The sequence below is a fragment of the Mirounga leonina genome, unplaced genomic scaffold, assembly GCF_011800145.1.
Source record: "Mirounga leonina isolate KUSES-001 unplaced genomic scaffold, KU_Mleo_1.0 Mir_101664, whole genome shotgun sequence".
Taxonomy (NCBI): Eukaryota; Metazoa; Chordata; class Mammalia; order Carnivora; family Phocidae; genus Mirounga; species Mirounga leonina.
The window spans coordinates 1,141,087-1,157,259 of NW_023270175.1; the positions used below are offsets into that span (position 1 = coordinate 1,141,087).

At 50.7% G+C, this 16,173-nt stretch overlaps 1 protein-coding gene across 1 annotated transcript in view; it reads left to right on the forward strand.

Moving 5' to 3' along the window:
* Positions 1-236: 236 nt before the first annotated feature.
* FRMPD3 (FERM and PDZ domain containing 3) overlaps positions 237-16,173 on the forward strand; it is a 59,650-nt gene continuing 43,713 nt past the window's right edge. The window contains exons 1-4 of the mRNA XM_035005331.1: positions 237-347; positions 2,516-2,714; positions 5,833-5,935; positions 8,971-9,016. Coding sequence (XP_034861222.1) covers positions 237-347; positions 2,516-2,714; positions 5,833-5,935; positions 8,971-9,016 — 459 coding nt within the window. The remainder of the gene's footprint in view (positions 348-2,515; positions 2,715-5,832; positions 5,936-8,970; positions 9,017-16,173) is intronic.

The window sequence follows — 16,173 nt, forward strand, 5'->3', positions numbered from 1 at the left end:
TAATTCTCCTGTTCCATGTACACCTCTCTTTCCTCCCCCATGCTAGATTGGAAGCTGTTTGAGGGCAGAGATCTGTAACTTGTGTGTCCCTCGAAGCTCTGAGTAGGCAATCAATAAATACTTGTTGATGGATGACCACGAGTCAAAACAGGAAAGCAAAACACTTGTGTCACAGAAGGCTCTTAGCCTGTTGGTTCCTCTGGCTCCAGGAGCGTTTCTTTGCATCATTATTGGCGATGCCTTCGGCCCAGCGGAGGCTAAAGTGTGCCCAGCTTCAGAAAAAGAAAAAGGCAGCAAAACTGAGCCTGCAGTGGCCAGGGGACCCTGAGCTCAGGACAGCGTTCCAAGTACTGGAACATACGCCTGGGTGTTCCTCTCGAGTGTCCCTGCTCCCCACGCACAGCCCCACGGGCTCTCATCCTCCAGCCTGCACTGGCTGGGGCCCATGTCAGAAATGAGCTGGTGTCACCCCAAGAAGAGGCTCTTTCGGTGCCAATAGGATGGGAGACAGGAAAGCAAGGGGCTCATTTCGGAAGCAGCGCCGGGAGTGAGGCAAGATGGCAGCTGCAGGAAAGACGTTCTCTGGCTCCCTTCGAGGCCAAGCTCCTGCCTGCCACGAGGCGCAGAAATGAGAGAGGTGCCAGCCTGGGGCCACCCTCATCAGGGCCCTGTCCTGGGAGGGTGCCTATCTTAGGACACTGGCCCGCCCCTGTCCAGCTTCTGAGTGACTCCCCATTGAAAAATGACCATTTGTCCTACCAGCGCGGGAGGGCAGGAGCCAGTTTCTGAATTTGCCTTCAGGGGGCCTGACCGCATCCTGGCCAGCCCCCTCTGCCTCCCTAAGGGGCGACAGACACCACCCGCCCCCCAAGCCGGCTTGGTTGGGGGCAGCCGGAGTTGATGTGACCCATTAAGGCAGCCGTGGTCTGTCTTCCTTCCTGAGTCCTTCTATGAGCGAGACAAGCCCCAGACTATGACTTTCTCTTTTGTACAATTACTCTAAATCTCCCGCCACACCCCCCCCCCGATAAATAGTCCTAAAGTCTAATTATCGAATTTGTGTCCTGATAAACAGCCTAATCTCTTGAAACCGTTTGCAACTGAGGAATGCGGTATCCTGAGCTAGCCAACAATCACTCTCCCGGTGTCAGAACCTCCCACCTCTTTTACGAACCTTATACAAGTTTGATTAATCACCTCCTGCCCCTCTGAATCTTGTTCCCAAGGGCCCTGCCTGGAACCTTAGTTTTCTGGGATACACACACCGAGGCTAGGGAACTCAACCCCATTTGTTAGATCAGAACTTGCGTGGGCCTTGAGCGGTGCCAAGTCCGGGAGCTAAGGCTCTGTGAGCCTCTTGGCTCTGGTGCCCTCTCTTCCACCTCCAGCTGCCCCGCCCCGCCTGTTGGCCATTCATTGCCCTCTTTACCTCCTTCCCTGCCTCTGGCACCCGGTGCCCTCCCAAGCCCCACGGTCCCCGTGCCCTCACCCTGGCCCTAGCTGCAGAACCATTCTAAAGTCCTCATGTTAATTTTTCTAAGCTTCAACAACTCCCTCTGTGAGCATCGGGAGAGCTGTCTGCAGTCTCTCCCAGGTACTGGGGCGGCGAGGTCTCGCAGCCCATTGGGGTTCACGTCTGCCGGCAGCCACGAGACACAGCTCCCCTGCTTGCCCATAGGAGCCATTTTCCAGTTGTCCCATTACCTGAAGTAAGTTGGCATTACGTCCGATTGTGTACGGTAATGGTCCTCCGCATGAGCACATTTGTTTACATCCGCCATCTCATCGTTTTTATATAGAACCTAAGGGAGATCAGAGTTTAAAATCGCACAAGGGGGCGCCTGGGTGGCTCAGTTGGTTGAGCGACTGCCTTCGGCTCAGGTCATGATCCTGGAGTCCCTGGATCGAGTCCCGCATCGGGCTCCCTGCTCGGCGGGGAGTCTGCTTCTCCCTCTGCCCCTCCCCCCTCTCCTGCTCTCTCTCTCTCATTCTCTCTCTCAAATAAATAAATAAAATCTTTTAAAAAAAATAGCTCACTGTTTAAAAAATAAATAAATAAATAAAATCGCACAAGGACTTCATGAAGGGCTGTTCTGAAGCACCTTCGCATTCCTTCCCTCACTTGCTTGCCTATGTCCTGCTGCCTTCCCCGAGGTTTTGGTTTCCCCTAAGGAGTCGACAGCCAGTTCAGCGGTTAACCTTCAGAATAACATGCCTGCATTTAGGCTCCTTCTAGAGTCCCAGTATCTTGGAGGAAAGGGCTGACTCTGATGTCAAGTTCTGTGGCAACAGTTGTTTTTGTTTTGTTTTGTTTTGTTTTGTTTTTTCCCGTTGGCTCTGGCCCTGTAGACAGTGGGCTTTTCCTTGCCAGACTCCTCTTTCTCCAAACTGAGCTATGAGGGCCGTTGTTGCCTCTGCTGGTTCTAGAGGACCTGGGAAGCCAAGCGGGGGAGCTCCCACGTGCCATGGCCAGCACCCTCATCCGTGCCCCCTCCCAGCTGGTTCTGAGGCTTAGTCGCCTTTGCATCTTGTTTTGCTCCCATCTTCCCCTTCCCTCGGTCATGTGATGCAGGAAGAGAGCGCAAATGCTATGGAATGGGAGCAGCTGCCAACAGAGACGTGGCGACAAGTGACCATTCGCCGAGACCCTATATATGGCTTTGGCTTCGTGGCTGGCAATGAGCGGCCCGTGGTGGTGCGATCTGTGAGGCCAGGTAGGTGTTCCTCACAGTGTCCCCCCCCGGCCCCGGCTCCTTTCCCCCCAGCATCCACCCATCTTCCCAAAGAGCAGGGCTCCCCCGTTCACTGTGGTGGCCCCAAGGAATTCATGAAGAGCGGGGTAAAGACTCGCCAGCTAAGGACCGTGCAAGGGAGCTGGGCTTTCAGAGCGATCGATGCAAACCACTGAGGCTTCCTGGGGCCAAGACAGAGGCCGCAGTTGATGGTTTAGCAGAGTCTCGGTCTTAATGAAGGCTCCCTGTGCGTAGAACCTTCATAAAAGAGCCAGACTGCCTTGGATGACAAATGTCTATTCAATTCCATTCAACAAGTATTTATAGATTGCCTACTCTAAGCACAGCAAGATGGTAGGGAAGGACAAGACGCAGGCCCTGTCCCCAAGCACCTAACCATCAGGCTGTGGAGACTGGTACCCACTCACGAGAAAGGTCAGCCACTGACGGCTGGAATCAGGACACGGACCATAGGTGGGAGAGGAGGGGGGGCGGGGAATGAAATCTCCAAATGCCACGGTGGCAGTAACGAGAGCTGCCATTGATTAAGTGCCTACTGTGTGCTTTCCTCATCTTGTTTATTCCTCCCAGCCAAGCCTGCAAGGTGAGTCGTCCTCCCCATTTAACCAGATGAGGAAACTGAGGCATAGAGGAAGAGAAATGACTTGTCCAGGGGCACTCAGGTAGGAGGCAGCAGAGCCAGGATTTGGACCTGGCTGGGTCTGTCTGATGCCGATGCGGGAGAAGCGGGGCTTGAATGGGACCAGGTGGGAGTGGATAAGTGAAAGCCCCCACTTGAACTGTGGAATCCTGCCCTCATGAATGAAATGGGCAATGGTCTAAGCGCCGTTTCGTTCCACATCTGCTAGGCATTGACAGAAAAGATGAACAGAAAGAAGCTTTATTCCTGACTTGCTGGGCCCGAGGCTTTAGATGTTTACAACAGTTTCTCACTCAGTCAAGAGGAGCAGCCCAAGTACAAACTGGTCTGGCAGAAATTTGATGAATTTTGCAATCCTCAAAGGAAAAGAAAAAAAAAGATTTTTGTAAGCTCCCTTTTCAACTAGAGGGCATAAAGAAAAAAACAATCCAGTACAGGAGTTCGTGGCTGACCTCAGGCTCCCGAGTCAGTCATGCAGTCTGGTGGAAGGTTCTTGAGTCCCTGATCAGAAATCAAATCTGTCCTGGGTAAGAGGAATTGGGAAAAACTTAGTAGCAGGCCACCCAGAGCCCCTGCTTTTGGCCTCAAGGGAGACAGGATTTACAGGGCTGAAGGGAGCCTAGACAAGGGGGTCAGCTTCAAGCCATGTGAAAATGAAGAGGCAGAGTTGGAGGGGTGAGGACAAAGGAGAGCCACAGGTGAGAGCCACACAAAAATCATGGGGTTGGCAGGCACAGCCCTATAAAAGACGTAGGCTGATCCAGATCGCTGCTTCTGGCCCAGGAGGCTCTTAAGGGCAGAGGCTTTTTGGTTCTGTATTTGAGATAAGACAGAAGACAAGAGGCATCCTATGGAGGACCAATCACGGTAGGGCCAGCCAGCACAGCATTCCGGGAAAGTGGTAGTAGATTGATGCCCACCACTGCCGTCAAGAGTTCGGTTTCACGAAGACCGCTTCCATTAAAAGGAAGGAAGGAAGGGAGGGAGGGAGTGGGGAAGGGGTAGAGTGGCCTCTCTACCAAAAGATTGGCATGTTGGCAGGAGGAGAGAGAAGGAATGAAATGAGTTGAAGGAATTGCCCCCTTGGAGGATAATAACTACCGTCTAGCAAATTCATACCGACATCAATCAACCGTCTAAAGTGCTGTACACTCATCATCTCCTGTATCCGCCCTGTGTCCTTATGAGGTGGAGGTACTGTGATTTTCCCATTTTCCAAAGGAGCAAAGAGAGACGAGGTCACACAACCAGTGAGTTGCAGATTTGGAATTGGAGTTCAGGTCTGGCTGGCTGCCAAGAGTGGGGCCTCCCCCCCCCCCCCCCCCCCCCCCCGTTCCCTGCCCCTGAAGTCACTGTGCTATCAGGACACTTGGCCACCAATGCAGGCGGAGTGGTGAGTCTCGCTGGCCGAGCCACGTCGGCCCCCTCAGCACACAGGCCCCACGCTCCAGAACCACCACCAGGCCACGCTCAGGTGACAGAGGTGTTCTGTATGTTCTTGCTTCTGGTGTTGGCATAGCACACTTCTTTGTAGAAAGAGGGAACAGTTGGGATCCAGCCCTTGAAGGCAGGCGCAAACGGGAGTCAAGCCTGGTTTGAGAGTGGGACCTGTCAGTAATCATTTCTTTGGGGCTTGAGTTAGGCCTCATTCTCCCTGAATTCCACTCATTCTCCCTGAATCTCCGAAAAGCTTTTCTCCGATGTCCTGGCTAAACACCAGATTCAGCACACCCTGCGGTGCCCCTCGACCCCCATTCTTTACCCAAACCAGGAAGGTATGGCCCTCAGACAGCCCTGCTTTCTTAACCTCGACAGTGGAGTTGGGAAGGACAGGAAGCAAGTTTCCAACTATCCGTGATTTGGGGTCTGTTCTTGTTCCCCTCACCTACTGAAGAGTGGCATCTCTCAGAGATGAGAGAAGATAAACCCTCTGGGTCTTTTAGTCCATCCCCCCGACTTCAGGCAAGTGACTGCCTAAATCATTCCTGACCAGCGAGTAGGAATGTTGCTCAGGTAAGAAGATTCCTTGTCGCTCCTCGCTTCATCTATACCCCCTTCAGTAGTCTGGAAGTCATCCCTCGGGCCTCAGCAGATCCCTCCTGGTGAAAGGGAAACCCGTGTCCCTCTTTAGAACCCAGCCAGGAAAGTACATATTCACCTGGTCTGAGGGCCAGGCCTGGGCTTGGGACTTCTTGCTCCCACACCACTGGCAGCCACAGGAGGTCCGAGCTATCCTCTTTCTTCGATCTTCTGCCCTCTGTCTGGCACAGGCAGCCGTGGCCCAAACAACATCCACTACCAGCCCGCGTGGCCTGCACTCTTTCCTGCGGGCTCTACGGTCCCCACTTCAGCTCCCTCAGGCACTGGTGACTCCTGCCCAGACCTGCGCTTTCCCAGCAGTGGCCCCAAGCCCTCATGCCTCTCTCCTCTCCTCTGCAGGAGGCCCCTCTGAGGACAAGCTCCTGGCTGGTGACCAGATTGTGGCTATTAATGAGGAGGACGTGAGTGAAGCCCCCAGGGAGAGGTTCATAGAACTCATCAGGTAACAGGGGCCTCTTGGGCCTTGGCAGGAGCTGAGCACTGACCCCTCCCCTGCCCTCCCAGTGGCATAGGGCTACCATGGTCCTCTCTGGCCCTGAGAGGGAGGCCCTTCAGGCAGAACAGCCCTGGCCAGGGCTCCTGGCTACCCAGGACTTCAGAGGCCAGCCCTGCCAGGGCCCCAGGGTCCCTCACACTCTCTGGCTTAGCCTTCTCTAGTGATGTGAACAGAGAACAGCCTTCTTCAAGAGCTCACCTCACCTTCCTCCCCCTTTCTACTCCCCTCACCGAAGTCCCTTGGTCTTTGACTTACAGTGCAGGGGGACAGACCCAGTGAGCGATGAGAACCAAAGAAGCCATTAAAAGAACACTCTTGAAAAAAAAAAAAAAAACACTCTGAGATAAGCACAGTGTGAGCCAGGTCTTGTTTCCCACGTCTCCATGCCCTACTCCACCAAAAAAAAAAAAAACCTGAGGAGAAGAAAATCTGAATCCCTGGCTCATGGGTTGAGGAAGGGAACCTGCCATTGTGGATTCTGGCAAGAGAGAGAAAGAAAGGAGTGTCAGGGGACTCCCACCATCTGTACACGGGAGTAATCATGGTGACTTTTCCCCTCCTCACCCCTACCACACACACACACCACACACACACCTCTTTGCATAGACGTGTTGATAAGGAATAAGAGGATAAAGGTGAAGGCTCTAAATTCCATGGGTTGTCTTCTGCTTTGGTGACCTTGGCTGTCTCCTCCCAAATGGACCTGTGTACTCTCTTGCTCGCTCGCTCTCTCTCTCTCTCTTTGCCTTGTGTGGTCTGCTCTATCTCTGCCTCCATCTCTTCCAGGCCCTCTCTTGGTTTAAAATGTTCTTCATCTCACTCGTCTTTCTCGTTCTCCCAAATCCCACCTGTCCCCAGCGCCCCTCCCTCCTCTTCAAAGGCAGATTTAGCACACTTGGGATGGAACAGCACCCTCTCGCTAGCTCTGGAAGCATTTGGAATGCTCCCTCCCGAAGTCCAGGGCAGGTCTTCCTCGAGATGCTCCCCTCTCCAGCTCACATCTTGAAACGTGTCTGGTCCCTAATGACGTTTAGTTTGTCTCTCCTCCAAGTTCAGTGGTCCATTGCATCCCCCTCCCCCACCCAACTCCACCCTTGACCCTCCACCACCACACCAAAATGAGGTAAGTCCTTTCAACCCCATCGAGGGTGTGTTGGGGTTCTTTCAGCCTGACCCTCCAGAAGTGTTTGCTCTGCTTCTAGTGAATATCTTTGTACACTAGAACAGGTAGCCCAGTTTTGTGAGGGAGTCCAGAGCTCCTCCAGGATCAAGACAGAGCTCACTCATTTGATAACCCTGGGGGCCAGCAGATTTTTATTATTTCATTCAATCAATGAATATTTGTTATCGAGTGTCTACTATGCACCAGGCACTCTTCAAGCCACCGAATATACAACAATGAATGACAGAAATCCCATTGGAGGGGCGCCTGGGTGGCTCAGTTGGTTAAGCGACTGCCTTCGGCTCAGGTCACGATCCTGGAGTCCCGGGATCGAGTCCCGCATCGGGCTCCCTGCTCAGCGGGGAGTCTGCTTCTCCCTCTGACCCTCCTCCCTCTCATGCTCTCTGTCTTTCATTCTCTCTCTCTCAAATAAATAAATAAAATCTTTAAAAAAAAAAAAAGAAATCCCATTGGAGTTTATGTTCTCGTGGAAAGAGACACGTCTTAACAATAAACATGATAAATATGTAATTATATGGCATACTGGAAGTAGACGAAGGTTATCAAAGGATAGAAAGTGGATCAGGATAAACCGGGTCCTGGAGTGCTGGGCATAGGGGTGCTTTTAATAGCCTGGCCAGAGTTAGCCTCATTGAGAAGGTGGCAACTAAAGAAAGACTGAAAGGAGGGAGGGTGTCAGAGAGGGAAGAGCCAGTGCAAAGGCCCTGAGGCAGGAGTGTGTCTGTTATGTTTGGGGAGCAGGGGAGAAGCCAGGATGTGAAGTGGGGTAAAGAGGGGAAGACCTGTAGTCACTATAAGGACTTCGGCTTTGTTCTACGTGAAATGGGGAAATGTGGCAGGGGCTGGGGCAGACGCGTCACATAATCTGACTTACACTATGCCCTCCCCTGTTCAAGAGACAGATTTTCCTGTGGGATTTTCCTGGAAGACAGCTCCTTCCTTCTCCCAGGAGCTCCCCATCCCTGGACTTGGCCTCACTGAATGTGGAAAATGTTCCAAGTCCTTGAGCAGGAGGCCTTGGCCTTCCTTGAGTATCTAGAACCAAGTGATCGCGACTCTGCTTCTTGAATACCCTTGTTCCCAGAAACGTATGAAAAGGTCCATCGAGGAGAAGGGAAGCTCCTTCCAGGCAAACTCTTTCCATTTCTCTCAGTTCTTTTAAAGGACTGTGTATTCCCAGGGGAGAATTTTCATACCTCATGGCCTGTTTGATCATTGGTGTAATTCTTGTCGGAGGAGTTTCAAATTCTTCATCCCTTTGAATATTTGCTGTCTGGAGAGCCTTGGTTCCATCTGTTGCTCCCTAGCTCTCATTTTTTGGTCCTTCAATTAAAACAAATCTGCTGAGCATGAGTCATGATAACCAAATGACCTCCTTTGGGTTTTTCCTTTGAATTTCTCCTCTTGCTTAAATACCAAATTGCCAACTGAGTTCCATAATTCAGGCCTTTTGTTTTCCTTGAGAATTTTCTATTCTACAGATAAAATTGCTCCTAAGGTTTGGGGAGATCTACAGAGCGAATGTGAGAGGGAAATAGAACAGGAAGACTTGAAAAATGACAGCCCCAGAGATTATGGTAATGCCTTCTTCAGATGCCTGTGTGAACCTCTATGGATGGTTTCCGTCAGCCACCACAAATGATGGGAGGCGAGGCGGCCGGGCAGATAGCCAGAGTGCCCGCTGGCCTAATTCATATCCCTGAATGCAGCCTAGGGGAGAATTCTGATGTTGCTTCTCGTGCGAGATGAATACCTAGTGCATGATACACTACTGTCCTGTTCCTTCTTCTCTCTGTAGGAGCGCTAAGGAATTCATCGTTCTTACAGTTCTGCACACTCATCAGGTGAGTGAGCCGCTGTGCCATCCACCCTTCCTCCTGATGGAGGTGACAGAGTCCCATAGTGGAAAGTGACCGTGACGGGAGGGCGGGTGGACGGCGAGACTAGAATCCATGTGTTGTGAGCCAAAGCTTGAGGAGTGAATGTAAAGCATACCTTCTGAACATCTGAGTCTGCTTTCTACCTTCAAGGCTTGGGGATTTTTTGAAAGGCTCTCCAGTGCTGTGTTCTGGCCTGTGCCCTTCTGCTTTACCCCCACTGAGGCCGCGCGCTCACTACCCCGGTCCCAGACAGATTTTCTACCTCTTTCTTTTTTTTTTTTTTTTTTTTTTTTGCTATGCCCCATCAAAATGTACCCGTCCAGGGTCCAACTCCCATAAAGTCCTTGCAGATGGTGGGTGCTAGCTAGTCTCATTCATTCATTCATAGCAGTATTTACTAGATGGCATGCAACGTATGAAGCCCTGCACCGCATGGGGGGCATTTAATATGACGGTGGTGGGAAAGTACGGTGGGACGAACCATTTCATCTTAGTCCCGGTACAGTCACTAACTAGCTGTGTGACCTTGGGTAGGTCAGTTCCAAAAAGTTCCCCGTCTGTAAATTGAGGGGTTTAGACTAGAACAGTGTTTTCCAAACTTGACTGGTCAAAATAGTCAACAGGACTACTTATTAGAAGTAAAATTCCTGGGGCACCTGGTGGCTCAGTCGCTTAAGCATCTGCTTTCGGCTCAGGTCATGATCTCGGGGTGCTGGGATGGAGCCCCGTGCGGGGCTCCCTGCTCAGCCGGGCATCTCCTTCTCCCTCTCTCTCTACTGTTCCCCCTGCTCGTGCCCTCTCACTCTCTCAAATAAATAAATAAGATCTTTTAAAAAATAATAAAAATAAAATAAAAATCCCCAGGCCCCTCTCCTCAAGAGTTGGATTTAGAAGGCCCAGAGTCCATTACTAGGTTACTTTGTTATAGTAATCTTTTTTAAATGCACAGACCCAGGTGCAGAACTTTTATGTGCAAAACTCAGAGCCCCCCTTCCACCTCCAGCCTAGTTGTCCCTTCTCAGTGTCCCCAAGATTCCCCTGACTTCTAGCACTGATGTCCCACCTCCATGGCCACAGGAGAGGTCCCATCTGTTGGGAGTGGGGGGCATGAAATCAGCACAGCCTTCACAGAGGAGGCTGCATCTGAGCTGGACCTCCAGAGAGGGGGCAGGATTTCCCAGGCAGAGACAGAGGGGAAGATTTCCCAGAGAGTTGGCATTTCCGGGCAAAGTCAGGGACAGTGTGCAGGTGCAGAACGTGGGCTCATCAGTTGGAGATGGGGTTTAAATCAAGCTCTGGCACTAACTGCCTTTCTCCATGGCCCCCAGTGTGAAACACACACACACACACACACACACACATTTACACAGGCACATTCTCTCCCTCCCCTCCCTCTCCCCCTTCTCCCTCTCCCTCTCATACTTGCTCTCTGGCAAATAGGCCTTTCTCAATAGCAATTCTCTTGTATCTCTGGGCAGGCAGGTTCCACCCCTCAGGTGCAGTTGCCTGGTGGACAGTGGACCGTCATTCCCCACTCCCCAGTCTCCTCGTGAAATGGCTACCAGTTCTACCCCCCACCAAAAAAAAAACCCATGCTTGTTGTGTTTTACCTCTCTGATCAGAGACTCATTGTGGGTTACTGTTAGTCAGGTCTCCTCAAATGTCATCCCCTCCTAGAAGCCTTCCTTGACTACCCTTTTTAAGACAGCATCGGCCTGTCACGGCCAATACTGCATCATTTTTTTTCCTCAAAGTGAAAATACTATATTTGTAAACTTTTTGTTTGGAGATCATTACAGACTCACAGGAAGTTGCAAAGGTAGTACACACATCCCTGTGTACCCTTTACCCGGTTTCTCCCAAGGGTTACGTCTCCCAGAACTAAAGTACCATTTCAAAACCAGGACATTGACAGCAATACAATGTGTGTGTAGGGTTCAGTGTTAGTCGGTCACATGTGTGGTGTGGTCCACGTGGCCACCAGCACAGTCAAGAAACTGGACAGTTCTATCACTACAAGGACCCCTCACCTTGCCCTTTTATAGCCACACCCCTCTCTCCCTCCACCCCAGTCCCCATCAACCACTAGTCTATTCCCCCTTTCTGTAATTTCATCATTTCCAAAATATTATATACACAAACTAATATAGCACGTAATCTTTTGGGATTGGCTTTTTTTTTTTTTTCACTCAGCATGGCGCCCTTGCGAGTCATTCAAGTTTTTGCCAGTCAGTAGTCTGTTCCTTGTTAATTGCTGAGTAGTATTCCATGGTGCGGATGGACTGCAGGCTGTTTGGTGATTCACCTAAGCCTTATTAGAATGTCAGCTCCATGAAGATAGGAGCTGTGTTTCATTCATTGCTCTCTCCCCAGCACCTGGAAGAGCACTTGCCACAGAGTAAGCATTCAATAAGGATGTGTTGAAGGAATAAAGAAAACCCAGCTTCCAGCCATCATGGCAACCCAAACTCAAGTATCCAAACGTAGGTGCAGAATGAAGAGCCTAACGCTGCCCCCCACCTCTGTTCCAGCTCTCATCCCAGTGCCCCCAACACCCCTCTGCCCTCCAGTTCTGATGTCCCCACTGTCCAATCCCACGGCCTCTTTGCTATGACCAGGCTGCTTTCCTTTTCTCCTTGGTCCAGATCTTAGTTCTTACAGCCCTGCCGGCTTCTGTCCTTGTACGGCTCCACCCTTCTTTGAAACAGGTCTGTGTCCTTTAAGACCTGGCTCGAGACTCTTCCAAACACCTCTGCCTGACTAACTTCAGTGAGAGTTTCTCATTTGGTTGCCTGTTCAGCAAACACCTATTGAATACCTACCATTCGAGGTGCTCTTCTAAGCTAGGAACATGGCGGTCCCCGGGACAAACATGGTTCCTATCCTCACAGAGCTTACACTCTAGTACTTGGCCTAACGCTTTCGAAACCCTTGGAGCATAGAAGTGAGCACACACACACAGGGGCAATAGTCGAAACAATTAACCTGTATAGTCGAAGCCATTCGCTCATAATGTAAGCCAGCCATGGGCACTGGAGCAGAGTCTTGGAGGCCTCCTGACTGTGCCAGGTGTTAACCCTTCAGATGACCACTGGTAAAGAGGTCCCATGGGAGAGGTCCCATGGCACCCAGGAAGTTAGGGCAGTGGCTGCTTGCCAATCAGTGTGAAAGAAATCCTCACAACAGGTATGGCCATACCAGTGCATCCCAAGTGAATGTCAGCCTTGCATACATGCATAGTCGATCCTCACTATTCACAGATTCTGTGTGAGCAAGTTCACCTACTCCCTAAAATGTATTTGCAACCCCCAAGTCGAGACCCGTGGTGCTTTCCTGGTCACTTGCGGACATAAGCGGAGCATGAAAAATTTGAGTCTCCTAATGCACATGTTGCCGGCTGAGCTCAAAGACGGCAGCACTCTGCCATCTTGTTTCAGCTGTCACACGGAGGTGTCCAGAGATAGAGATGGCAGGGAGCAGTGAGGTGTAATGCGAGAAGCTCGGGCTCTGGAACAGTTGGATGGGATTTGAATCCCAACTGTGGCACCTGTTAGTGGGGCGGCCTCAGGCAAGTCACTGAACACTTCAGAACTTCATTCTCTCCTAGTGAAATAAAATAGAATCTACCAGGATGAGTTGTTTTTAGAATTCAGAATTATGGGCGCCTGGGTGGCTCAGTTGGTTAAGCGACTGCCTTCGGCTCAGGTCATGATCCTGGAGTCCCTGGATCGAGTCCCACATCGGGCTCCCTGCTCGACAGGGAGCCTGCTTCTCCCTCTGACCCTCCCCCCTCTCACGTGCTCTCTCTCATTCTCTCTCTCTCAAATAAATAAATAAAATCTTTAAAAAAAAAAGAATTCAGAATTATAATCTGTGTGAGACGTATACACACACTCGCGCGCATGCACGCACACACATGCATGCACGCGTGTGCGCGCGCGCACACACACACACTTCCCCTAGGAGCAACTGTTCAGTATTCATTCGTTCCATGTTCGAGGTGACTTTATAAAACGTAACTAGCGTGAGTCACAAAAATTGACCGAGACAGAGAATCTTCTCTCAAGTTATAATGAGAGCTTATCGACAACCCCTAGCCTATGTTCCGTGTGATAGCCCCTGCATTACAGAGCATAGTCCAGCGTCCACAGCAGGCACTTGACATCTTAACGGTTGCATGGAGATTACCACTTCTTCCAGAAGACAGTCTCCCTGTAGGTCCAGCCTGTGGCCCAGGAATCTTTATACCTCTGGGGCTCCTTCCGGCTTCTACATTCCGTGGCTGAGGAGGGTCCAGTACAGTGGTTCTTGACCCTGGCTATACATTAGAAGCACCTGAGAAGCTCTTAAAACTATTGATACTCAGGCTCTAGCCCTGAGCAATTGAATTCGAAGCTTTGCGGAGGGGACCCAGGTGTTGGTCTTTCAAAAAGGCTTCCAAAATGATCCTTATGCAGCCAAGATACATATCAAGAACTACTGATCTAACATGTAGTCTCTTTCAGATGACATTGTTCTTTTAACAGAGTGACTTTTATGACGGCAGACCATTGAGGGTATTTTAGTGGAGTGATCACAGAGCTTCTTGAGGTATGGTGCTTGGCAGATGGTAGGTACTCAAACCATATTTGCTGAATTGGTGAACTAATTCATTATGAACAGTAGCAATCAACTGCTACCTCTTACTCTGTGCCTACTCTATGCTTGGTGCTAGGGGTAGATATAGTAATATAAAATCCCGTCTCTTCTTTTACAAGCTGCGGGGGGACATGAGTGGATATGAGTGTGGATTAACAAGGAGTACTATAGGGGAGCCTGGGTGGCTCAGTTGGTTAAGCGTCCGACTCTTGGTTTCGGCTCAGATCATGATCTCGGGGTTGTGGGATCAAGCCCTATGTCAGGCTACGCGCTGGGCATGGAGCCTGCTGAAGGTCCTCTCCCTCTGCCCCTCCCCCCACTTCTATCTCTCTGGGGAAAAAAAAAGGGAGGAGTACTATAGGAAATCCAGGGAGGGCACTGGAGGAATTGGGGAAGAACTCAGGACCAAGGTAGAATTTGACCTGGGCTTTAGGGATGGCATTTAGCTAAGCAAAGGGGACACTGGGGGCCCAGAAGGGCAGGGATGGTGAAGAGGCAGCATGAGGTGGGCGCAGAAGTGGGAAGCAGCCCGGTGTAGGCACTGTGGGCAGAACCACCTGTCGGGGCCAGAGATGAGGAATGAGGGTCATGTGTGGCTCGCAGGGGGCCTTGGGAGCCGGAGAGAGGACATGATCACCTCCAGGCCCCAAGTGCAGATAAGAAGGCCCTGGGTCCCTTATCAGTAGTCTGGTGAAACCAGGATGGCCCTCCCTTGTCCCAGACTCCCACAGTGGTTGCCATGGGAATTGCCTATGAAGAGGCTCAGGTGTCAAAGACAATGAGCCAGCGGGAAGAAGACTAGGAGGCTGTGGGCGCTAGAGGAACCCGAGCTTTGTCCTCTCACAATCCAAGCGGGGCCCTATCTTGCACTAAAATGTTGGGCCATATACCTGACTTTGAACCCAACCCTGAAATCTGTACTGATAGAGCCACCAAATTAAAAAAAAAAAAAAAATGGTCAGAGAATCACCAGCTGCTGAATTCAGTCCTGAGGGAGAGGCAGACTCTCTCCTCTATTGCTTATTCCATTGAGCTGCTGCCTTCATATTTGCTTCGAGGGGCTTACAGTGGCCCCGGCAGTGCTTTGTGATTCTGGTCCCGTGTTTCCAGCCAAAATTCATTTTTGCCAGCGAGGGTGCCTGTTGCAAAATGAGACTCCCAACTGCTTGAGGGGAAAAAATGGGGTCAGTGAAGAGCTCAGATGTCCCAGCTTTGAAGGTACTCAATTAATCTCTGCTTAATGGGCTAAGACATTTTCAACAATATAAATTCCTGTGCCTTATGCTCCTAGAGATTCTGACTTTTTATGTCCGCCGTGCGCCTAGAAATCTGTGCTTCAGCAAGCGCTCCCCAGTGAGTCTTACCATCAGGGAAGTTTTGGAAACAGTGGGGCGTGCGTGCTAACGAGTTAGTGCGGGGGTCAGCAAACTTTTTTTCTGTAAAGGGCTGTCTAGTAAACATTGTAAGTTTTGTAAGCTATGCATGATAGTTGCAAAAGCAAACACAGGTATGGGCGCCTGGGTGGCTCAGTTGGTTAAGCGACTGCCTTCGGCTCAGGTCATGATCCTGGAGTCCCTGGATCGAGTCCCGCATAGGGCTCCCTGCTCGACAGGGAGTCTGCTTCTCCCTCTGACCCTCCCCCCTCTCATGTGCTCTCTCTCATTCTCTCTCTCTCAAATAAATAAATAAATAAAAATATTAAAAAAAAAAAAAAAAGCAAACACAGGTAGTGCCCAAGGGAGGATCACGGCTGTATTCCGATAAAGTTTTATTTACAAAAACAGGTGGTGGGCAGGATTTGGCCCAGGCAGGCCCGCAGTCCACTGACCCCAGAATTATGTTCACTACTCCTCCCTGGTACTGCGTTCATGCTTTGATGAGGGTCTTCCTGATTCTCAACTTTTTCATTCAAAAGAGTGACCCTAGCATTAAGAACTTCAGGCCACATAGCTGAGCTTCAGAGATGCTTCGGTACAGGGCAACCTGTGAGAACGCCTCCCATCACACTGCAAGGTAGACATCACCTGTGTGCGGGCGTCAGGCTAGACATGAGTCTGTGACATGTAGCCGAGACCAGTTGGCAACGAGGGACTCACCATCAGTGATCAAGGCTGAAGACTGAGAATAGGACAGTCTTAGAGACGGAAAGGACAAGGGTCAAGGAGGAATGAGGCACGAACAAGCTGAAAATAGCTCTACCACAGACCCCGGAAATGATTACAGTCCCTGAAAATATGGGCAATTCCACTTCCTCCTTCATGATTTTGCTCCTATAAAAATATCTGAATCTTTTGGGTATAGTCGTAACTGTCAGGCAGGATCCAATCTGGGACTTTTGGTAGGGATCCCAAGGAGGCTGTCCTCTCCTCATAGGTGAAGACAAGAAAGGACACCAGTTGCGGTCCTTCATATGTTCAGAGGTCTGTTCAATAAGACCAGGGTCGAATCAGAACCAGTGGGGGAAAGATCGGGAATGGACACCC